Source organism: Nylanderia fulva, unplaced genomic scaffold, assembly GCF_048542155.1.
Source record: "Nylanderia fulva isolate GAGA-0341 unplaced genomic scaffold, ASM4854215v1 Scaffold3, whole genome shotgun sequence".
In the NCBI taxonomy this organism is placed as follows: Eukaryota; Metazoa; Arthropoda; class Insecta; order Hymenoptera; family Formicidae; genus Nylanderia; species Nylanderia fulva.
The window spans coordinates 5,304,988-5,331,792 of record NW_028190368.1 but is presented as its reverse complement, the minus strand read 5'-3'; the positions used below and the strand labels follow the sequence as shown (position 1 = coordinate 5,331,792).

Sequence of the window (26,805 nt, the reverse complement as noted above, 5' to 3'; positions counted from 1 at the left end):
AATCAGGCATTGTCAGGAAATTTTATAAATCTGGAATTGTCAGTGTGAAAAAAGTTAGGAAATTTTATTATTTATCTGGATTTTTTCACATTATTCTACATTTGTCTGAATACTTTGAAATTTTTTATTAAATAAATATGAGCTTTATATAGGGACAAAACTAAAAAATTTGATATAATATAAATAAAAAAGGTGATTATTTAAATAGTTTATAGTGACATGTTTGTTTCGATTATCGCGTACATAATGCAGATTGTATAATTGATTTAAATTTTTGTTTTTTTTTAACTTTCGAACCTTTTCATTGTTGACAAAACTATCTCAAAGATTTCATGATTTAACATTTAATTGATTTATCATATAGATATATGCAAATTATATATTTGGAACAAATAATACTAAAAAGTCAGGAAAAAATTAATTTCTCGTCTTGGAAAATCTGAGAAAGTCAAGGAATTTTTTTCATTGAGTCTGCTGGACACCCTGCATGTGATCTACATTGCATTATGTGTACGTTATGTGTATACGGAGAGAATTTTCTCTTCAAACTTACCCTGAAAATCATGGGACATGTTATTGGAAGAATTTTATAAGAGTTTCTCTGATTAACCAATAAGAAATATTAATACCTATGTATACATATAATAAAATTAATCGAACATATTTTATATCTTATTGTGGTACATTAATTTTTATTGTGATAAATATTAATCAGAGAAACTCTTATAAAATTCTTTCAGTATCATATGTTGTCTCACGATTACCACGATTTTAAGAGTAAATTCTAAGAAAAAATCCTCTGTATAATATTCTAAAAAATATTGGAATACACTAGTACCGTATTATACAATTAAAGTACTATTATGCCATTCCAGATAATTGCAATAATATATTTTAAATATATTAATATCTTATTATAAGAGTAAGTAGTGTACGATTTTGAATCTCGTGCATTAAAAATTGATCGTAAAAATTTTATTGTAGGTAATTTAATTAATTCTTATCGATAATAAGAATAATACGAAAGATACGACGTTTTTTCAAATTTGAGTATTCTTATCGGAAAGTTATCAATTTTAGTGACGATGTCGAGCATTTTTCTGCCATGTCTAGATTATACCTTTGTGTCTGCTTTACATGAAAGCGCCGGCGAAAGTTTTGCGGAGTCAACGGCCTTCCAACGGGTCCGAGGATGCCCGTTACAAGAGTATCCCTACTCGCCTTTTTATCACATCCACTATACATCGTCGGTGCACCGTTTGCTCTGCTTTTTTTGTATCACTCATGATATGTATCAAGAGAGAGATTTCTATACTTTGCTTACGATTTTTGCGTACAAGTTTTATTAATCACTATTAATTAAAATTTGAACTCGACATTCTGCGTATCAATATAATAAAAAAAATGTCGAAAGTGCCTTAAAATTAAAGCATATAGTAATTCGAAATCTTATAATATTGCAGGAAACATTATAATCTTCTAACATTGTATTTAAATCTTTGATCTTTGAAAGACTCTTTTATTCATATTATTCTTATTATTCAATATATAAAAATTATAAAACAAAAACTAGAAGAAAGAAATCTAGAAGAAGTCCACATACATACACATTAAATCTATTATAAAATATTAGATATTGTTAAGCTTTAAAATTTTAACTCTATAGAACATTTATATGATTTTTTAAGAATTATTTTTTTATTTATATATAAGGTTTTTGGTCCTCTAAAAAATTATTTAAAGATATGTATATTACATACAACTAATTTTGAATATACATACAAATAAAAAAGACAAACAATAAAAATATCAACATTTAAAATTAAATTAAAATTAACATATTAATAGTTGATATATTTTTATTACTTATCTCTCTTTTCATTTATAATTCAAAACTATTATACGTAATACACATCACACATCTTTAAATAATTTTTTTAGAATGCATATAAAAAAATAATTCGGTAGTTCAACTTATTAGAGGGAACATGAGCGTTTAATAGAACACCTCTCACACGATTCTCTTCGGTCGGAAAAGCTACGGGTCCGTCTGCCCGCGAATCATCGACTGACGTTAATTTCGCAATCATAAGCCATACTTCGCAACACTTGCGATCTTACGGCAAACAGCAGTCGTTTAGAAATCAGTTCCCGCGAAATCTTGGGTGCGATATATATCCGTCGCGAATGTACCGCCTTAGCATACAATTGTGGGACGATATACGATGGCGTTGTTAAGGATCATGCTCCATTTCTTTTCTCTCTTCTGTGCGCGGTTTTTTTTCCCGCAAGTCGTTGTCTCGCCGATTTGACCCACCGCAACAATTACACGCGGCGAAAATGTCTTTTCTTTCCCCATCTCCTTTTCTCTTTGCTCTTCTGTTTCTCTCGTTCAATCCGTATCGCAATTCCGTCTCTTTCGTTCATTCGTTCGTGAGCCAACCGAGCTACTTTCGCGAGAGGGAGAGCCCTCGTTGCATTGACAGCGCTCGACAACGATCGTGAGATTTCATCGAGCATGCGTACATATGTCAATGACATGAAAAAACTGAGGGTAACATAATTTTTAGTATTATAGAATCACATAAGTATACTAAAGCATAATAAAATAAACTGTGACAATTTATTATTATTTATTTTTCTAGAAGATTTTATATACACAAGGTTAAAATTTAGTAATCGTAAGCGACCAAACTGGGCAAAAGTATTAGTTTATTAAAAAAAACAAAACAGTCAAAAAATATGTTTTATTAAGATTTCCAAGTTCTACTTCTTCATTATGTTTGACCTTTGTTCTAGATCTTTATCAAATGAGAGTCGTTATGTGTTAAAAATCCACTAATTTTGATGTTATAATAAAATTAATTATAATTAAATGTATCTGATAGTCAGTCGGTAGTTAGACGTCAAAGAAAATACATGTGTTAATACATACATAAAACTTTTTAAGTAGTGACTATCATATACATTTAATTATATTTAATTTTATTATAATGACATCAAAATTAGTGGATTTTTAATACATAACGACTCTCATTTGATAAAGACCTAAAACAAAGGTCGAAACGTAATGAAGAAGTTTTGAATAAACTAATACTTTTGCCCAGTTTGGTCGCTTACGATTACTAAATTTTTAACCTTGTGATTTTATCTACTGGCGTTTTTTGAATATTTTTCATCTGATTTGATTATATATACATATATTATTATTTATTTTTTTTAGATTGCAATTATTAAATGAAAAGTATGGACGAAAAGACATTAAGAATATTACAATTTATATACAGACAAATGTAAAAAATTTTATATAAAAATCAAAAATAGAATTTTAGTGCGAAAAAATTAAAAGAAATAGAACTTGGAAATCTTAATAAAACATATTTTTTGACTGCTTTGTTTTTTATGTGAATAAAAATTTATAACTTTATTTTAGTATACTTCAAATTCTCGATGCACAGATTACTCGTCTTGTCATCATTGATAATGCCTACGCATAGACATATAAATTGCTTTTAATTGGACAGAAAGTATTTGTAGATAACGATGATGCTTTGGAAGGATAAGTGCAATGAATGACAGTTATAATATATATATATATATATATATGTACAGAAGTGTTATAGATGGAATTATCGAATAATAATATGTGAAGTCATTGAGATAAGATTAATCAGATATGGAATTTGACGCGTGTTCGAATGTTTTGTCAATTCTAGTCTGATGCGATTAGTTTTATCAATTTTAATCTTAGCTTACTAGACTTTAATTCTTCTGCAATCCATTATTACATATAATATTATATGTATAAAATATATGAAGATCGATAAAATTAATTATTATCTTTATATCATTATTCATTTTGCATTCGATCTTTATAGATAACATATATCAACGTAAAAAGTGATCTCTTAAACAAATTAAATTTATATATAAATAAAGATATAATATACCTCCTTTACTTTGCTTCGCTTAATTTAGGTTTAATTTTTAACATTGGTCCATAACAATACAATAATTCTTTTACACAAATTAACGTTTTATATTAACATTGTTTTTCTGACATATTTCTCACGATGTCAAGTATATTCGTAGATTCTTTGCACGTTCTAGGTCACCTGAATCCACAAATTCGCTTTAAAACTTTTTCTAAAGAATGACAATATATGTGATATATACATATATCATACTGAAATATTAGATATATGAAAATAATTTAATTTACATAAAATTATAGTTGTGCGGAAATTTATTATCAAATTTGACACCGCTGTGAATCGATACTTGATGAGTTATTATATTCATAAAACATTTGCAATCTAACGAAGAAGATTTATCAATAATGAAGGTGAAAGAAAAAATATTGACATTTACATCATTTTTCTTGCATGCTAATAAAACACTCAACATGACACTTACTCTAAAGTACTTAATAGTCACGTTTCTTTTTAGTGATTATCTAGATGCGATTATTCTTTTTTTCCTCAATCTTGATTAATTTTACAGATTTTTTTAGGAGAATTACCGAGATTACTAATGTTAATAATTATGTAACACATTACGACCTTCGCGATTAACATTTTACGTAGAATTCCATAATAGAATAATTGAAAGAACTGCACACTGAAAAAAAAGTTTGTTAAATTAAAAGTTTGTTAAATATTTAGTTCAATACGTTCAATAAATCATTTATTTGAACGTATTGAACTAAATATTTGTTAATTTAACAAACTTTTTTTCAGTGCATATCGCGAAATATATTGCAATCTGATTGTGAGTGATAAATTCTAATTTATCTAAAAAGATTCGTCTATCGTCAGCATTATATATACAGATCAACGAAAGCTTCAGGTACGATCAAATATACTTGTTTTTTATATAATTCTGTGATATTGTAAATGAGTGATCATATCATTGCTAAACACATTTATTTTTCTGCGATTTAGCAATTTCGCGATCAAAGATTCGACAAATCTGTGACTCGGTCACGAATATGTACAATCAATATGATATTCTCAATGCTCGTGTTACACGTATTTTACATTTGCCTATAAAAAGATTTTTACATAAAAAAATTTTAAATAAATTTATGAATTATGAATTGGAAAATATGAATACATAATGTGTGTCGATTCTTATTTACTTTTTTCACGTTATCTGTGCTATTATAATGGAAAAAATATGTCACTTGCTTTATAAAAACGTAGAATAAATATGCATATATTTATTATCCAAATTATCCTATGATTTTATTCGTATTTTTGTAAGAATTTTAAATTGAGCTCACACACACACACACACACATAACAATAAAAAGAAATTTTACGATGACCTTTTATAAATAGCTGTTCGATAAGTAAATAATTATTTCTGATGGTATTATAATCAGACAAAAGGTTAAATTCGAACGATTTTTCTTGTTCGTTCGCTCACGTGTCAGCGGAATATTCCGTTGGTCTGCTTTTCTGTCCTGCATTTCTATATATATAATAGCAAAGACTAATTAGCAAATAAACGGTTGTACGTGCATAGTTGTCGTTTCAATGTTTCTTGCGTCATTACAACAGCGACTGTGTAGCATTCCTATAAAGAATGCTGAATATAAAGAGGGATCATTTGTGAGTTGCGATAATTAGCAGAGTAATGAAATCATTCGAAGCATCGGGATTACGTAACAGTGCAAATTATCTTTATTTCCTAGTAAGATATATTTTTAAATTTCGTATAATAGCTCCAGGATGTTTTATCTGATTATATGATTTAATATAGGATAACACGAGAAAGCAAAATGAAATTATGTCTTAAAATAATTATGTTTACTTTATATATGTTTATTTTTAGTTTACTTTAAATTTAAATTAAAATATTTAATAGTTTTTGTTTTTATATACTAAATTACTTTAAATTATTTTACATCTAGTTTAAAGGCCAAACATACATATGTATGTATACATAAAGTAACTTATTATGTCTCTTTGGTTTTTAGTACAATCTTAGAACATTTTGATTTCTGTCTAAATAATATTAATTTAATTTTAGTTTATAATTAATTGGAATTTGGAATTTCACAATTATAATAAAAAAATTTATATTTTAATTATAACTTGAGCATTATGATTCCAAAGCATCACTGTAAAATTTATTTTAACCAAATGGCGAGTTGTGCCTCGAGTTATTTGCAAGATCGTAATTGATGCACGTACACGTCGACATCGGGGTTAAATACCTGCGTGAATTAAACTCTGTTTGCGACCGAAGATCGTGCGAAGAAGCGAGATCGAACAATCGAGTGTCTTAGTCTTAGTTAGTATTTTTTTTCTTTTTCTTTGAACAGCAAAGATTATCAAACTACGTGTCGCACAATATAACGTGTTGCAATTACAACGAAATATATATGGACTGTTGACAATTCGTGCGACTAATGTCATTCTTGACGTAATGTGATTTAATCCGCAAAGCGATGATGACAATGAAAAAATATGTGAATTTTAAACGTACCGTTTTATGCACGTTTGCCTTTCCCGAGGGCGTGTTTTCAATTATACACAATTACGATAGATAACATTAATGATACGATAGATTACAATAATGATAGATTCTAGAACTAATAAATCTATAGTAATTTATTTCTATTAAATTACTGATTCTTCTTGTAAAGCATCATCCATGTTCCCGCTTACACAAATGCAAATTTGCCGACTATTTTTAAATATATTCTCGGTAATCTTAAGATGTGCTCTAAACGAGAATATATTTGCTTTGCGGATTCTTTTTACGAAATTACGCGAATCTTGAGATTCTTTCATCGTAAAAAATGCAATGACGAAATGTACGTTTTTTTCCTCAAGTTTTAGACTTCCAAATTTTAAAGTAAATATTAATTTTATCTAAAAGTTGTAATATAATATAACAAAATATAATATAATCAATATAAATAAATAATAATAAATAAAAATAATAAAATACGTATATAATATGAAAAATAGACACGATAACTTTTTATTTTTTTTATTTTTTGTTTTTCTTTTTTAATCATAGAACAATTTGTTTTGTACGATTTGCCTAATTACATAACTTACGCAACCGCATTAAATATATATGTGTAAATGAAACGTACATTAGTGCAAATGTACTTGTTTTTATTCTGTTGCGATAGTTACACCTGTCGCTTTTTTATGTGCCAAGATTGTCATGTTTTGAACATAAAAATTCAAATAATGATCGTTGTATGATAATCACACGTGTTTTTACTTCATACATTTCAAACGCAATATAAATATTATTCATATAAGTCTGTCCATGTGTATCGAGGAAAATTTGCTTGTTTCGAAAATTGAATTAAAGATGTGTATTTCTTAATTGAAAATTTTTGTTTGGTAAAAGGAATAATTATTGTTTTACTCGATACACATATACATCAAGTTCGCTAAACTTCAAGATTAGTGACGGAATACGAATGATTATTCTAATACATAATATGAGTGAGCTGCGGTTGCTATTAGAACGAGTGAAGATATATTATTTGTTTACTTCAACGCAATTCATTATATAACTACGTAATATATGTATATATCACAGAAGCGATATAGGTTGATACATTAAATAAATGTATGTACAACAAATTGCAGAAGTAATTTCACAAATATTAAAGTTGAAATGCTTCGACATTCAATATATTTCAATACATTTTCTAAAAAAATATTTGTTACATTGAAATATTTTTGTGTTTGTAAATCTTTCTAACAAAGAAAAGGTTTGTGTGCGATGGGGTTACGAAAACGTGCTGCGGCACAATTTTTATCTTCCATAGTTATTTAGCAAGAAGCGTGGTAAGTCACGTTTAAACGTAACAACAGAAATCCACCTGCCGCTGCATAACTATATACCGGTTATACAAAAGCAATTATCCGCACCGGACACACATGTTTCAATTATGACAAATATTCGTAAACAACATAGTAGCGTAGCGCGAAACGCGATAATGTGAGATATTTAACGAATAATGACTGACAATTTTAGAACTAGAAAAAAATGCATCTTTCAGACGAGGCAAAAAATGTTTCATACGAGTCCGGAAATGTTTCTCTCGCAATGTTCTTTCGCAATGTTGAGGCAACCGACCGCCATGCTCCAGCAGTGCGCGAAATAGTTCTCTAACAGAAAACTGAATTTACAGTCGCAATCAATCTTTTTAATGCGAACTCTAACGGTCAAATAAATAAGCGTTCGAAAAAAAAAAAACAAAAAAATATTTACGATTTCTATATGACATATGTAATTTGTATTGCGTATACTATACAACCATATTTTTTATTTATAAGTCTCAAATTTCATTGTTGGACGAAACGTTGCACTTATTGCGCGAACGAAAAGATCTGCGTTAAACAAATTTCGGCGCGGGTTGAGAAATCTCGCGGCCGCTTGACCAGCAAGACTTCCGGTGAAAACCGTAATTTCCGTTGCGATAAATTAATTGGACAAACGCGCGTACTCGCCATATCTCGTATAGTCTCGTAAAGTGTGGTCTTATAAGCGTAGTACACAACAGCCTTGTACTAAAAAGGCACGAAACCGTAAGTTTGCTTTTCGTTCTCATTTAAATTCTTATCAACGGGAGTTCTGTATATAAGTTCATTACGCGGGTTGCGTGAGAGGGAAAAAACTAATTTTTCATGTTGGCACAATTTCTGCAAAAAATGCGCAATTTCGTGTTTTTGTTGATATCGTTACGTACATAATACTTGAACGTTTACTTTGAACAAGATATACCGGATAAAACTAATTTAATATCGATTGGCAGTGGCTCGCTGATACCTAATTACGACTTTTTTCCATAAAAAATAACTAATGCTTTCATATTAGGTATCTATCATAACGATAGAAATTTCGAAATGCAATTTTTTTTTAATTTATTACGTTTTGCAAAATTTTTGCATTTATTATATATAGTTTATCTTATCGATATTTTTTTCAGCTGTGAATTCTTTCTAAATAAATTCTGTTATATTTGTACACTTGTCCTCGCAACATTTCTATAAGATACATTTTAAATAAAGAAATTTTATTAAAGTCATAAAGCTAAAAAGTAGACATCAGAAGCTTTTAGATATCAAACACTACTTTATGTAAATGATTTATTTTCACAACATACCAATTTGGATGTTCTCATATAATCATAAAATCTAGAAAAATAAAAGAAATTTTTTAATGGATTCTATTATAATAATTCTAACTAATAAGTCACTACATTTTTCAACAGCATTGTAAACAGCATTGTAAAACTCAACATAGTCTACAAGATCATATTGATCTATACGAGTTTGACCGCGATCCAATAAATTCTAATCGATCAACTTCAACCTACTTTCGCGAATTATTTCGCGCATTTCTGATCGCATTTTGAATCTATTCTAGTTGAAAAAAATAGTACGATATATTAGGTTAAACGATGTCAGCGAGTGACTTTGAACAAGCCTTATGTTAACGTTTCATTTCATTCGTTTCATTTCAGAGACACATTGTGAATCTTGCCGGCGGGCAAGAAGAACGCGCAGTGACACTTGCGGAAGAGAAGGAGATGACACGCGGGATCTTAGAAAAGAACGAAGCCGCGACTTTTTCGCGCACGCGCGAGCACCGCTAGGGGAAGAGAGAATACAGCCTTGAAAACGGCGAATAATAGACAGTTCCTGAGTGATCGGCAGTCACTTATTAACGTGCCGACAATTTATTCCGAGTTTTGCAATCTCCCTCGATCGCTGACACCGGTCGTCAGTCTCGCGACAGCTCGCATTCATCTAGCTCCGGCCGTACAAGCAAGAGATTTATTCTCCTCATCGATATATCGGACGATAAAATACAGCGAGGCAGCAGTGACACGATGTAGTGTTGGTGGTTCAGTCGAGGAGGAATATTTTTACGTGAATTAGAGACGAACGCGAAAAATCGAGGACAAATTCTCCGCGAGTGAGAACACGCGGCGCGAAGATGAAGACGATGGGTGACGTCGTCGCGGATCCTGTCGATGAGAACGATGGGACGATGCAACCGGCTGGCGCCAGCAAGGAGTTCGGTCATAGGACACTGAGGTCCTTGAAGAGAGGACTGGGCCGACTCTGGAGACGACACAGAGGCAACGTGTCGATAACCGAGTACGATCCCTCCTACAAAGTCGCGTATCTCGGAAACGTGCTGACCGGATGGGCCAAAGGTGAGAATGAAACTTTTTGTTTTTATCAATTTACGCGTTTATCGGCACGATTTATATTTTATAATTTTATCATAATTTTATTATCAAATATACGAATACTAGCAGGGTGTCTAGTGGTCAGGGAAATCTGGAATTGTCAGGGTAAAGTCAGGAAATGTTACTATTTATCTGGATTTTTCACATTATTCTACACTTGTCTCGTAATAATTTGAAATTTTTTATTAAATAAATATGAACTTTTCCTTGATTCGAGCACGCTACTTTTCGTTGTGTTATTTTATTTTACTATTTGATAGAGACAAAACTAAAAAAATTGATATAAATAAAAAAGGTGATTATTTAAATAGTTTATAGTGACATATTTATTTCGATTATCGTACATAATGCAGATTGTATAATTGATTTAAATTTTTGTTTTTTTAACTTCCGAATCTTTTCATTGTTGACAAAAATGTCTCAAGGATTTCATGATTTAACATTTAATTGATTTATCATATAGATGCAAATTATATATTTGGAAAAAATAATACTAAAAAGTTTGGGAAAAAATTAATTCTGGTCTTCGAAAATCTGAAAAAGTCAGGGAATTTTTTTTATTGAGTCTGCTGGACACCCTGCCTGACTAGGAATAAGAAAGATCGACTTAAAGGATGCCAAAATTATATGGCATTTAATTTGCTATTTTAAAAAAGTATTTTTTACTTTTTATATGGAAGGATACATATATACACTACGTAAAATCAATAATTAAACATTATTTCGTAAGGCTTATGAAGCTCCCTTTTAAGCTATTTATTAATTATTCTATTCTATAAAAAATATATGTAAGTAGATGTTACATTTATAGAAACAAAATATCCATAAAAATAAAGAAAAGAAATTGATCACAACGTGGAACGGTTATTATGTTGGGACTTATATATACAGAATGTCCAGTCATCGTGTCCAGATAGAACTGATTAAAGCAAGTAGGAAATCCGTTTTGCGATCTTCGCAATAATTAATGAGAAATAATTTTAAAAAGCTCGGTCAATTCGCGCAAATATAAGCGCGGGACGAGAAGAGACACCCCACTTTACAGGTTACACGCTCGCTAGGCGCAATACATAATTAAACTTGATTATTAATCCCGACGCTTCGTCGCACGCTTAATAACCGCGTAACATTGAGCTGTCTCTTTTTCTCTATATACGCGCTTGTATATACTTGGCCATTATTGTGAAGCTCGCAAAACAGCAAAAGACTTTTCTAAAGTCACTTCATCTTCACACGATAAATGAGGCGATTATTACTGGACAGCCTCTATGTATAAGAAAGTCATAATTAAATGATATTAAAATCGGATTGAAAGCATTCAATCATTTTCTCAAGTTGTCACATACCTACACAAATACATTTTAATATATTTATTGATATAAATTGAAAAAACGTATACATAAATTTAAAATAAATAATTTGCATTCATGTATAATCAGCAAAAAGAAAAGAGATAAATGGGATATAATTTATATTACTACTAGCTAAAATATTCATACAAATAGGCACATTTATAATAATTATTATTCAAGCAGTTATAAATAGTTGTTTATTATTGTGATTTATAACAAGTTTATATTCTACAAAAAATCTTTTCATTAATCATAATAATATTCCATAATTTAATTAAAACCATATTGATAAATTTCTTAAATTTATCATCCAAATAATTATACTAAATTAGCAGTAGAATTTATAGTGGGAAATTGTTGTTTATTTGCAAACATATAAATCACGAGCCATATTTATAAAAATTGGCAGTCAATATCTCGCCAATTATCGAGACTCCTCGGAATTTTATTAGCGTTTAATCGAGTTAGCGAGTGATAAAAAAATTCAAGTTGAGCTTATTCGGAGGGTATTAGTCATTGATAATTACGTCTCCAGATAAGCGGCAATTAAGAACGATATATTATACGTGACGCACACGTGCGCGCATTCTCTGGATCACAGTCTTGGTGTATGAATGATCAACCGGAAGTGCGCGATACTTCTTGCCGGTGGATCGGCAAGGTCATCATTAATTCCGCATTCGTCGAGCGTTTATCGTACACGAGTTTTACCCTTCTCGTTGTCTCTGCATTATATAAATTGCCCTCTCGCATCAATCTCTTCTCCCTAGAGTAAAATTTATTTTTAGAACGATCGAAATTATTTTAGAGTAAGATTTATTTTCAGAGCGATGCGACTAATTTAGAGTCGTAATGTTTTCCGCGAATGTCAAAATTCATCATGAATATGATTTTCAAATCGTATTAGTAATTAATCTTTTAGTAATTACAGGAAGTTCGGAGAGATTGAAAGAAATAATATATAACAAAATTTTTTTGCGATCCAAATCTCTTAAAATTTTCGTGAAAAACTAATTTCGTTATCCATCCGTAAACGCAATAACTGATTTGACAAGATGTGCTTTAGAAATTTAGTTATCGTTTTTTTAAAAAAACTATATGATTTCAATCATATATTTATTTAATTAATTAAAGGAAATTTGAGAAAAGACGCGATGCCTCTTTTCGATAAATTTCTCCGGCAAATTTCTGCTAAACGAAAACCAGTTTAAAGTTTGCCAAGGCGTTCACGCTAGTGAGAAAGTTGTGACTTCCGAAAGCGCAATTTTTATGATAAGACGAGAAGGCGGCGGCGGCACGTGACCTTTTCTCTCACATTCCTTCCGTGTTGTGGACATGACACGGTCTTCCGGCTCGCCACGTGCTTTCGTACCCTGTCAATCGCGGGCGAAATACGATCGCGACAACAACCGGAAAGCGCAATTCGATAAAATTCCGAGAGCTCCGAGTCGACATGACCGTAGAACGGTCATCACTTGCGCGCGAGGTTAAAAAGGAATTATGTAGTGCAATGACCGGACATAGGCGTATACGCGGAGCTCCCTGACTTTCTCTCCGCGTCATCTTTTTGCCGCGGCCTTTTAATCGCCGTCGACAGCGCCATTATTACGGTACGGCTTTATTCGCTAACGCCTATTCGACGATTAATTAATTCGTGATTGTCCCCCGAGGTAAGCCGGTGTGCGGAATGTTGCCGTTTCACGACATATGCCGTGTTTAACGTTTACGTACATATGTGTACGCGCGAATAGCGGTCGTACATTATGGCACTTGCCTCTATTAATGCCTCTAACTGGAATCGACGTCATATTTAGCGTTAAGCGTAAGAAATTGGATATGATGTAAAACGAGTACGCAAACACACACACACACATACAGCTGATTGAATGTTTGTATTAAGTACACGAATATATATATATATATATACGGAGAGAATTTTATTTTAGAATTCGCACCCTTAAAATCATGGTAATCGTGAAACAATGGAAGAATTTTATAAGTTTCTTTGATTAATATTTATACTAATAAAAAGTATTAATATGTATAGGTACATAGTAAATTTTACTATGTACGTATATAATAAAATTAATTGAACATATTTCATATCTTATTGTAGATATTAATATTTTTATTGCGATAAATATTAATCAGAGAAATTTATAAAATTCTTTCATTGCCCCATGACTATCATCATGATTTTCAGGAAGAATTCTAAAACAAAATTCTCTCTGTGTAGCATCAGTAATACTAAATACGATAATAAGAAGAGCTAAGAAAAAGTTTTTAGAGATTTTCAAACAATTTTCTATGGAGCTCTTTCATGTATCTTTCTTCTTAAATCTGCCTTATAAGAGTATGCATTCTAGAATTAAAGAATTTGTTTATTGAATAATTTTTTTCACGTATATAATATAATGATTCTATAATCACTAGAGTAATATTCCTGAAAGTCTCTTGTGCAATTATACGCAAATATTCAATAATCTCTTTCTTAAAATAAGAACGGGGCATTATAATGACAATTTTACTTACACAAGTATAGACTATAAATAGCCTTTATCGCGGCAGGTTTAACGCGTCGTGTTTGTATATTTAATCAGCGTGGAGCTGATATATGCAAAGGGGATCTAAAAACAAAACATGAAATTTCCAGTTAAAAATCAGTTTATTACACCAACCACCGACATGATGTATGCATAAAATCAATACCTCGGTTCCTTAATAATACATATTGTATAAAGTCGCTTCCAATTTTCAAAAATTATTTTTCTCCTATTATTAGACACGATCATATGAAATTCTTATCAAATTATTAACATTGCATTATTAACATTACATTTATTGCAACATGTCGCAAGGCAGATCTGAGAAAGATTAATTCGGATTAATCTTATTAAAAGACAAATTCCTCTTCCAAAGATATGATTGTATTAATTATTATATTAAATATTATATTATATAAAAAATAGAGATTAATCATGTCACTTTTTTTAGATTTATGAAAAACTGAAGTCATTTTTGATAACGAAGATTATTATCATTGTTTTTATTAATATATATATATATATATATATAGGTAACCAAAATATATATGTGCTACTCAAATAATGTAAAAATATTATATATATTTCTCTGATCAATAATGTTTCGAGAGTATCCAGATTTGATTTAAAATTCAGGAAGGCATGAAAAGCTTTTAACCTTAATTAACTTAAATCACACTTAAACCAATATATATTTAAAAAATTATTTAATATTCCGGAATGTCGTTCTTGTGCGACACAGACGAACACGTATAAATACAAACACACGTTTTCAATTTAGCATCGGAAGGCTAACGGTCTTATTGCGTCGAGGTTGCGAACCGAGAAATACAAAAAATATATAAAGAAAACTTTGTTCTGTGTGCCACTGGTCCTTCATCGAATTTGCGTTTCCAGTTTTGCCTCGAACTTGTTCTCGTCGACCTTCGTGTTACCTTGTAGAAGGAAAAAAAATACGTACAATGTTTTATCTTCCATGCATCTTTAGTTGACATACAGCCGAAAGAAGAGGCACTTTAAGAGGGAAACAACACAAGCCACGCAGACAATTGCTTTTTAACATATGGGGTGCTTATTTATTGTAAGAAATTTGAATTTTTCATGAGACCTTTATACACACAAAACTATAGACATTATACATTGTAGAATTTTTTTCAAGATCTTTTATGGCTTTGTCAAATTGACAAGAAAAAACTTGCTTTCAACATCTTTTTTCTGTCATGCCATTTTTAAATAATTACATGTTTAAATAATAATTTATTTTAAAAAATTAAAATAAATTTAATACAAAATAAGAAGAGGGTTTTTTGATGAGGTTTGTGTTTTTGTTTTTCAATTGCTATTTAATGTAAATTTTTTGGAATTTATATACTAAATCAGTTATGTCATTGTTTAAAATGTTTAAATTAGAAAAAACGCGATAAAAACACATTGCATGACTAAAGTTACATGTGTTCTTGATTATCATAAAAAGAAAAAAAGAAAATATTTATCATTGTAAAATCCTTGGAAGTGAAAGTCTTGAGAGGACACACAAAAAGATTAATATTGAAATGATAAATCTTATAAGATCAATGTCACAAGAAACTTGACACAGAAAACATTACTTGTCGTGTCGCTTGATTTCTATAATTTTTTAAAGACATTTTTAATTTATTTCTCGATATAGCGGAAATACGATTCGTTTTTTTTCTTTGCAATCACGTGATTTACACTACTGCGTGTTCAATATGTATTCTATCACGATACTGAAAAGTGATAGACATGTTGCATCTCTAACAAGTTATGCAATTGTAGGTGTCTGATAAACCGCGAATTATACCAGTAGAGCGCAAAGTCGACATCCTGTTTTTTTACTCACGGTCGTGATTACTGATTACATTCGAGAAATTTTAAGACGTGTTTCGCTTTTCATTAATTATCTACTTATTCATCTCTGCGAAGTTAACAGCTATTAGTTAGCGAGTTTCACAGAGGAATCTTTTGTTTGCTTGTACTGTTTACCGTTGCCTATGAGAATATTACACAGTGTAATAATAAAACCCACTTGTTACATCAACTTACAATTAAATAAATTTGCACTGAATTTAAATCGTATAAATTAAGTTTCGACTATAAATGAAATCAAAATCAAAATTGCTTTTTAATTTTAAATGGATTTTAATGGTGCGTTAAATCTATGAAAAGAGATTAATTCGTGGTTTTTTAAACAGAAATTCAATAAATATGATAGTTATGCATAAAACCAGTTTATTATGTATATTATATATGAATACTTTATTTAAAAACTACATTTTTTCACACTTGAATTTCAATCTTTTAATACGCATTATCAGTTTTAAATAAAATCAATTCTTAAGTTGTATTGATTATGCGTCAGGTATGACATTATTTTTATTTTACTTTATTTTCGTTTGACAAAAAAAGATTACACGAGAACTTATTCAATTTTTCTTGAATTTATGATGAAAAGAAACATTAATTGCTATTAACAATAGAATCAAAATAAAAACTTTTGATCTCGGATAGAATCAAAAGTAATGATATTAATGCAAAGTACACATTACAAAAGCGAGGAAATATAAATACCAAGAACATATTTTAATTTATAAAAGAGTGCCATTTAATAACCGTTTTTTCTCTTTATATATTTCTTCTTGTCTTTATATATTTGATGAAATGTAGCGATTTATTTTACATAATAGTTCTCTACTATATATGACGCTATATTTTTATATAACTGCAAAAATACTAAAATATTATCTTTTCCTATATAGATAAGTTTTAGTTCTTATATAAAGAAAAATTATACAAAGCTAGTTAGCAGAAACTATAACTCTTGCAAGTGTTTTTCAATTTAAAATTATGTCCAAGAACAAGCAATTTCGTGAAAATTACAAAAGTCAGGAAGTGCTCGTAAAAAGCTTGCGATAAATGTCGACGATGAAAAGAAAAACATCAATGAAAGGAAAACGTGCCGTGCAGTCACGCTAAAGTTATAAACTTTAAAGTTTTGCTATGATCTCGTTAAATTATTATGTTTTTAAACTTAAAACTTCATTCTCGGACAAGCTTTCAGAGCGTTTCGTATTATGCAATTACAAGATTTGTAGAGAGGTGACACATACAATAGCAATACATATAATAGCAAACCCAATACTATTTCACTGTTATTACTTAACTATACCGTAATAATTATTAAATTTTGCAATACATTGCGTGTTAAAAATTATAATATCTATTATACACTCATATTCTGCAATTATATTATACTGAAAGTATATTTCCTCTTTTTATTACGAAATAATTGATACAGATTTTTTGAAGATAACACATGCAGTATTATTTATCATTTTTATTGACTCGAGCAACAAATCACATACAATGCAGATTTTCTTTCTCTTCGTAAAAGGAATATCTTCTTAAGCTTTTTGTCAAATAAACAAAATATTGCAAACGTAGTATTAATTTTAATAGACGTTTTGTAGCACAAACAATTTCCAAATTATAATGTAAGAGAAATATCGATTCCTAGACCGAAATTGATAAACCGAAATTGAAATGTAGGAAGAACGTGCATAGTGCACAAATATAGGTATATAATTTATTGATCAATTACACCCAGAAGTGACGTATGAAAATTGTTTGCTCAAGAGTGTCGGAGTTTCTCCGGAATGATTGACTTCGTTTATAAAAGGGGGGCCCCGTTATTATTGCACCGTTTACCCTACATCCATGTAACGTTATTCATCGTCTGACTGCACGCGACATTCGGTCTCGTCATGCGATGCCAACGTTGTGTTTTCTCGTGGAAAGTTCTCTCGGCGTTCCGCGGCGCGCGCATTTTCACGAAATCCAGACGAAATGCACGAGAGCCGATACGCATGGCAGCGGTTAACGGAGGAAAAATTAACGGTCGGTCGCAACATTACCTTTAATATACCGAACACCTAACGTGCTAACACGTTATAGTTTGGCAGTGACGATCCGATGGCATGGCTCTCTCTCGCGCGGCATCGCTTCCTGTTCCGCGTCGTTCCAGACCGCCTGCTTTTCCGTTCGCAAAATCATTCGATCGTCATGGACTTACGGATTTTCGCGGGTTTGTTTTAACAGATCTGCACAGCCATTTCAAAGCGACAACTTGTACACAGAGAGAATTTTCTCTTTTCTGGTATTGGAAGAATTTTATAAGAGTTTCTCTGATTAATACTTATCACAATAAAAAATATTAAGAAAATGTACATAGTAAAATTAATCGAATCAATATTTTTATTGTGATAAATATATTAATCAGAGAAACTCTTATAAAATTCTTCCAATATTGTCTCGCGATTACCATGATTTTCAGGGTAGATTCTAAGAGAAAATTCTTTCTATTGTCAATGATTTTTTTAATTAAAAAAAATAGGTTTATTAAATGAAAATATTAATCAAAGTCTCTCGGCAAAGTGAGCTGCAAGTTACTTTCGAAACAAAAGTCCACAAAATGGATTTGAACGAAGACCGATTTTCTTCTCGGATTCTCTTCTCTCGTTTTGCTCCTTCATCCGTGAAGCCTTTCATTTTTTTGAAACAATGTTACAATCGAAAAGATCGTACGCGGCACGCCAATGCACTTGGACGCTGCAGCGGCGTTTCACCTGCAACGAGGGATCGCTTTTATCGGATATCCCTGCTCGGTACTTTCTCCGGACACGCTCGGAATAAAATGTTGTTCCAGCGAGGCCGTATAAGGCTTCCTATCCGCAAATTAGCCGGGCATCATCCAGAACCATCATTGTTATCCCCGGTTCATTTGCATTCGGATTTCGTATCCCCCTTTTTTTCCGGAGAAGAGCTCGGTCACAGCTCGATTGCGGCGCGCAGATCTCGCGGATTCGCGTAGACACGCGTGCTTTCTCTCGACGTTATATATGGAAACTATGCTTCATCGTTTTTTTTTTTTTCCCGAGATATATTCGGTAAACGGAATCACGTCACGATCACTTAACGCTAATAAACGCGAGAAGCAGCGTCGGGTTTATGTATCGCTCTCACGTCTTAATATTTACGTATTCGCGCTCGAAGATACGTAGGAACGAGAGAGAAACGGGGACGAATTCGCGCGATTAGCTTCTTCGGTAAGTGGCGTGATTCGCTTCGAAGATCCGCGTAGGTATATCACGGATGATTTGCGAAATTTTCTGTGAAAACGATAGAGACGGAAATTGTATACATGTCCGGATCTTGTATCTTTTCCGGAATATATAATAACTAAGTAAGTCGGACTCTAGAGGAAGTTTCTCTCCCTCAATCTCTGTGAAATTGGCACCTTATTTTTTAAAAACTAATTTTTTTTTTTTTTCAAGTTTTGAGACTCCGAAGAATTCTAGAGAGTTCCTTATTAATTTTAAATAGTTGTGGCGAATTAAGCTAAAAAAACCATTGATGAATTTTGGGGGTGCTAACTTCATGAAATGAAATGACTTTAGAGGAAGTTTCTCCCTCAACCTCTGTGAAATTGGCACCTTATTTTTTAAAAACTAATTTTTTTTTTTTCAAGTTTTGAGACTCCGAAGAATTCTAGAGAGTTCCTTATTAATTTTAAATAGTTGTGGCGAATTAAGCTAAAAAAACCATTGATGAATTTTGGGGGTGCTAACTTCATGAAATGAAATGACTTTAGAGGAAGTTTCTCCCTCAACCTCTGTGAAATTGGCACCTTATTTTTTAAACTAATTTTTTTTTTTCAAGTTTTGAGACCCCGAAGAATTCTAGAGAGTTCCTTATTAATTTTAAATAGTTGTGGCGAATTAAGTTGAAAAAACCATTGATGAATTTTTGGGGTGCTAACTTCATGAAATGAAATCTACGTCAGTGATAACATTAAAAGTATTAAAAATAATGAATTTTCTCATCGTCTCTTCGATCAATGTCCAATCTATCACGTTGCTCCGAAGACGCAGACTCGGCAATTAAATGCTCTGTTAAACTGAATACGCGCGTCTTAGAGTTAGTCATCTGCTTTTGCTTACGGAGCCTCTTTCCTAGAAGAGCACATGAAATTCAATAAACACGCATGACTTTAATTCCACGTCATTCCATTCTCGATGCAAAGCATTAGTATAATTTATTAATTTTTTTTCTCATTGTATAGAGAGTGCTTATTGTATTAATTGTAGCATTATTTTGAATTATAAATATACTACATATGATTGTTTTTAGAGATTTTAAAAATTTATGAACAATATTACTTAAAAGCCAGTTTTATTTATATAAAAATGCGCTCTCTCTTTGGTGTAATTATATTATTTATTGTTAATATTATATAATTATATATAATTTGCATGTGATTTTTTTTGTTTATTATATATATGTATATATAATTAAGTAATTTAAAATTATACATAATTATATAATAGAATAATAAAATGATATAAGTATAAGAAAAAGCGCATTTTTTATATAACTAAAACTGGATAAGCAAACATTATTCATAAATTTTTAATATTACAGAGATATATGTGTTTTTTTAATCATTTAATAATTATAAGTAAAACCTCTCAAAATAACATCATCTTATTATCATATTTTGACTCATACACAATTAACATATAATCGATGATTAAATTAAAATATATAGAATAAGCTTAAAATAAAACTTGTTAGAAGTCATTTATGAAATATTTATGATACAGTAGTGACTGGAATATATTTTTACATTTGTGCTACATGTTTAATTAATTAAAATTGTGTTTCTGTTTCTTAATTAATTGCACAAATAGTGCTTGTAATCTTCTTACATGTCTCGTACACCTTTTCTATCGTGTGTTTTTGTTCAAAATCATTATCAAGCCGTCAAGCTGTCGTTATCAAGTGTTCTAAATATAAATTAAAGGGAACAGCCGGTGACGTTGAAGGATTACGCGTGTAACGCGCTATTTGCATAATGACTGATCTAAGACGTCGCATAAAATACCAGCGAATTTTTTGTCGCTCCAGCAAGTCGCCGCTTTGTCGGCAATCATGCTACGATTATCGGTCTTTGACGTACAAACAAATAAGAGATGAGATTCGTAGCATTCGCAATTAACAGAATTCACTTATTCATTCAGCTCATATATATTTACAATTATAAATTTTTTTTTTATACACGTACGTAAATTGTCCGAAAAAATCGACGCAGACGAAATTTTTTCCGTGAACGCGGTGAAGAAAAAATCTGTTTCAAAATCACATGTTTGTCGACCTGAACTAGATCTTAATTTATCACCGTGTTAATTAGAGTATAAATACTAGATCGTTTACATTAACATCGATAAACGAGTATACGCGGCGTTATGCTGTCGCTTTTTTCTTGTGCACGAACTGCTTTTAGATTTGCCCGAAGGATCTTTTTTTTCTTCGTAAGAGATTTCAGCATTGCACATTTATCTCGTCATCTCTCTTCTTTTTCTTTTCTTTTTTTGCACCTTTCTCCCTATTTTTCTCTCTTTCTCTCTTTCTTTATCCCTCCCTCTCTATTTTGCCTTGGCTCGCTTTCGAACTCTACTAACTAAGTAACTGTACTTACGTTTCCTGTATATCTAAATTGGTAACGCGATCCAAATCGGCGTAGCGGCGAATCGATCTGTATCGAAAGTCGGAATATATCGCGGAGTGCATGAAACGCGGAACTCCATCTCATCCGTATGCTCAATTATGGGAAGAATGTCGTAATACATAGCTGCACATAGGTATGCGCGTACACACCTAGGTAATCTGTCCTAAAGTGACATACATTTTCACTGAACCGACAGTTGTAATTTCAATTTTACTTTTTACAGTAACTAGTGATATTCAATTATTTCAAAGAAAGCCCTCTCTTTCTTTCTCATCTTGAGAAAATAGCTTAATTATATTTTTAACGGAATACCATGAATGAATTTTGCTTTACAATTTCACGAGGTATTGCACAGAGGCAATTTCCTCCTCGAATTTATTCTGCAAATCATGCTCGTGGGACTACATGAATTGGAAGAATTTTATAAGAGTTTCTCCGATTAATATTTACCACAATAAAAGTATTAATACATACATAGTAAATTTTACTGTTAATTATATTTTATATCTTATTGTGGCAGATAATAATATCTTTTATTGTGATAAAAATATTAATCAGAAGCTCATAAAATTCTTCCATATTGTCCCACGATTACTATGATTTTCAGGGTAAATTCTAATTGTAAGAGAAGATTCTCTCTGTGTAATACTCTAAAAAATATTTGAAATATTAATATTGTTTTATTGTGATCAAAATATTAATCAGAGAAACTCATAAAATTCTTTCAATATTGTCCCACGATTACCATGATTTTCAGGATAAATTTGAAGAGAAAAATCTCTCTGCGTGAAAAACTCGAAAAGATTTTTTGTATACAATAAATTTGTATGGTTTTACTCATCACTGGCGATTTCATTATTGTTAATTAATATAAAGTTCTAGCATAAGAATTCTCACCAAGTTCCTCGATGCTTCCGCAGGTGAAGGCTGCGTCGAGAAGCCTGTGTCGACCTTATGGCGGAACTACATGACAAGTAGCAGGCCCGATGTCTCTATGAGGCTGACGATAACCAACGGTGGTCTGACTGCGACCACAAAGGATCACGGTCTCACCGAATACTGGGCTCATCGTGTGACTTATTGCACGGCCCCGGTTTCGCACCCGCGACTCTTTGTCTGGGTGTACAGGCACGAAGGTCGCAGGTTGAGGCCCGAATTGAGGTGCCATGCCGCTCTGTGCAGCAAGGAATCCACCGCAAGGAGACTCGCCTCTGTTCTCAATGCCAGATTACAGCAGGCGCTCTTAGAATTTCGCCGAGATAAAGTCTCCAGGCAAAATGCCAGGTAAGATCAAAGTGTGACAGCATCGCGTGCTGCTGGGGGCTAATTATTTCTGTCGAGAAACAAATCTTTGTTATTTCAATATTGAATTAGTGACAGTGTTAGTTGTTCACAAAGATTTCACGAATCGAGAATATTAATATCAAAATCATATTTATTTCTCTCGGAAATGATATAGAGATAAACATAAGTGGTAAGAGTTTACCATATAAGAACGTGGTATTAGCGGAAATTAACGGGTATTATCTAAAGTTTAACGAGCAATTAGCGAGAATTAGCAAATGCTACAGCGATATTTTGTGATGGTTTTGTTCAGTATTTACCGGGAATTAGAACTGCATTAGAGGGGACTTAATAAGATATACATTACAAAGCATATTCATGCACTTTTGTTTATTCGTTACATTAGAAAAAAAATGTATAAAATTTTCTTTCAACTTTTTATTTGTCGATCAATTATTTGAGAATCGCGTAAAATTAAATAATAATACTTAAATAGTTGCTCGACAAATAAAAACTTGAAAGAAAATTCTATATATATTTTAATCTAATATAACGAATATACGTATATACATATCTTTTGCTTGTAATTAAAACTGAACAGATCCCAATCAATTGCGCGACATAATTTCTCAAACAAAATTATTCGAGTTTCCGTTAGACTCATTTTAATGTCGGGCAATGGCGCGCATTCCTCGCATTTTTTCATACCACATTTGTTGTTGGGTCGTCGTTACGCCGACCATACGAATTAAGTTCCACCGCTTAATTGAAGAGAGAAATTTTCTATCTTTGCTCTTAAGAAGTACGTGCAATTACGCATTTATGATGCATCTACCGTATACAATCACGATTCCGGTCACGATTGTAGATCGTTATGTGCGCGTAATCGAGTCACGATCCAGGACGAGAAGTGATCACCGGTCGATGTACATTCGGGTCAGTGTTTCCAAGTCATAGGTCAAACATTTGTACTCTTGCTGGAATTGCACTAATACGATTCTAGGTCGCTACTTCCTTTAATACTGTCATTCAAAAATTTTTTTCTTTTTTTTTAATTTTTTTATCGAAGAAAGTAATAATTAACAAATATTGTATTTTGACGAAGAAATATATAACAATTTTTATGATCTTAATTAATATATAGCTTTTATAAAAGTTGGAAATTTATAAAGGCGCAGGATTTTTTCCAGGGAAAGATGATTAAAATTTTTTGTTTTTTATTATTCGTTCTTAATTTTTTAAATTCAATTTTTTATTATTTTGTTACTTTAATATTTTTATATTAAATAAAATTGCAAATAAATTCCAGTGTTTATCCACAAGAAGAACAAATGTTTAATTTTTTACTGATTCCAGGAGGAGGGTAAATGCCTCCTCTTGCTCCCTCCTTTCCCTGCGGAGATTTATAATATATTTTTCATCAGATATATACAGTAAATCAGCAGAGAATAACGTATGGCTAATAAAATTACGAGAAAGAAATATATAGAATAATAAAATATGTTTCTATTTACATTTCAAGAAAATTTTGCTGAGAAGATTAATTGTTTGTTACGAAATTTTATAACTGCTGATTTTGCTGACGAGAGAGAATTACGACAACGTCTTATATTGATGAGCCAGATTATGATATACTTACATATGAATTGTTTCAGGTTGTCTCTGGCAAGCGCATTGTACGATAATCCGTCGTTGCCGCGTCGGAAGCTTCTTCTGAGCACCGGCGGCCAGAACTATCGACCGCCCATGGAAAGGTCGAAGAGCGCACCAAAGCTGTCGGCAATCGAAGAGGATACGGTAGCCGAAGAAATGGAACAGCAGAGGCTGTTGGAAGAACTGCATTCCTTGGAGACGGTAGCGCGCAGCTGGGAGGATCAGGATAGCTGGAGGATAGCCAGGCTGTTGGACGCTCTCAATCGCGAATCCTCTGACGAGAACGGTAGCATCTCCAGCGGATGCGAAACCGCCAGCACGGCGACAAGCGAGGAAAGAGCCATCGGCGCAGAGGAACACCTCGCACGAAGTTAGTATTGTTCGCAGAATTTGTTACGGTCGAACGTACTGGGCTTTATAGAATTGCGCAAAGCAAATGATAATTACTTTTCCACGTGTCTCTTTTTTTTTAATTATATTTGACAATTATATGAAATATCACACAAAAGCAGTTATCGATATAAATAAACTTGTGAAATTATGCGTTTTTATATTTTGTGCAATATCTAATTAAGATAATCGAAAAATTTTAATTTACTGTAACCTTGCGCGATTTTAATATAAATAGTGAAAAAAAATATTTATTTTTTTACTTAACAGTAATGAGTTAAAAAATATATGACTAATTACTGTTTACTAATGTTATATTTATTTTTGAGCACTTTGTTGAATAACATTTTACGGAACATTGAATCTCTTTTTTTGCTTAACAACAAGCTTCTTATTATACATATTTTTGTCATGACGTCATTTCTTTTTCAAACTTGTTTATCTTTAAAATTTTTTCAGATCAAAACGATCAGCGAGGATCAATCAAGAGGGTTATTTTCTCGGAAAATCGAGGTGATAAGGAAGGACCACGAAGGAATTCGGAGGGATCGCCTCATTTCATGACGTGCGCCGGTAGTCCCCGTTTCAATCCTGTATATCCTACAAAAAGGTTTCCTTTAAGAAGCGAGGAAGAAGAATCGATGGAAGAGGAGGAAGAGGAGGATACTGCTTCCAATATGTTCGATTTTGAAGATATCGAGGATCTTGATGATGTAGTAGATTATCGACCAAGGGGTGAAGTATTAAAGGTGTTAAACAGGATCGAAGAACAAAGTAGAGAGAGACGAGCGAATGAAAAATACCCTGATAGGACAAGTCATGAATTTCTGCAAAATGAGGAAACTTCATTTCTAACTCTGGATTCTCTCGACGAGGAAGCTGATAGCGATGAGAGCGGTTACGTGGAGGCGCCACCAAAGTCTTTATTAGGTCAAGACGATAGAAAAGAAGAGGAAGAGAGCAATCGTTCGGTATTGAATTCGTTCAAGAATCAATTGGAAACTGCGCGTAGAAACATAGAAACCGATGGAAACGAGAATCAAAAAATAAAGCACGAAGATCCTAAAATAGACGAACAAAAGGAAATAGAACCTAAAAAGGTAGAGAAAAAGGATTCTTTATTAGTGGTCGATGATAATCAAAGGATCAAAGAGAGAGAAAGAGAGAGAGCGGATTTCAAATATCCTATTTCAGAAACTATCAAGAAGTTAGCTAGCGCATCACTGAGATCCAAATCCCTCGAGATGACGAGCAACAATTGCTTGAACGTCTTAAATAATTTTAAAACTTCCAAGTCATTTGATAGTACGAGAACTGATGAAATTACTATGGAATCGCCAAGTCTTCACCAAAGGAAACAATTGTTGGCACAACGTGGTGTTATGGTTTGAAAATTTTTTTTCCATCTTTTATATATATATATATATATATATATATATATATATCGATGAAATGTTTATTCATCCATTTCCATTCAATCTTATATATGTATATATATGTATATATAAGATTGAATGGAAATGGATGGATAAACATTTCATCGATTTTTCATGAACAATTGAAAATACTTATAAGTATATTTTATAAAAAAGAATTTATAAAAGGGAGTGTGAAATAATTTTTGATTCAAAAAGTGCCTGATCAATATTCTTGACAGATTTAAATAATTTTATGAATTATTTAGTTTATTGGATGAAAATAGGTTTTAATTATAAATATTCATCCTGGAGTCATTTTCCTTACTACTCGTAGTAC

The 26,805-nt window shown here is 31.6% G+C and overlaps 1 protein-coding gene across 2 annotated transcripts in view; it reads left to right on the top strand.

Moving 5' to 3' along the window:
* The window catches only part of LOC114933472 (uncharacterized), a 49,323-nt gene extending 22,838 nt beyond the window's left edge, over nt 1-26,485 (top strand). For both annotated transcript variants that reach the window (XM_029306083.2, XM_029306082.2), the window contains exons 2-5: nt 9,509-10,207; nt 22,644-23,007; nt 24,663-25,030; nt 25,510-26,485. In XM_029306083.2, the coding sequence (XP_029161916.1) occupies nt 9,985-10,207; nt 22,644-23,007; nt 24,663-25,030; nt 25,510-26,441 (1,887 nt within the window). In that variant the 5' untranslated portion in view covers nt 9,509-9,984 and the 3' untranslated portion in view covers nt 26,442-26,485. The remainder of the gene's footprint in view (nt 1-9,508; nt 10,208-22,643; nt 23,008-24,662; nt 25,031-25,509) is intronic.
* The last annotated feature ends 320 nt before the right edge of the window (nt 26,486-26,805 follow it).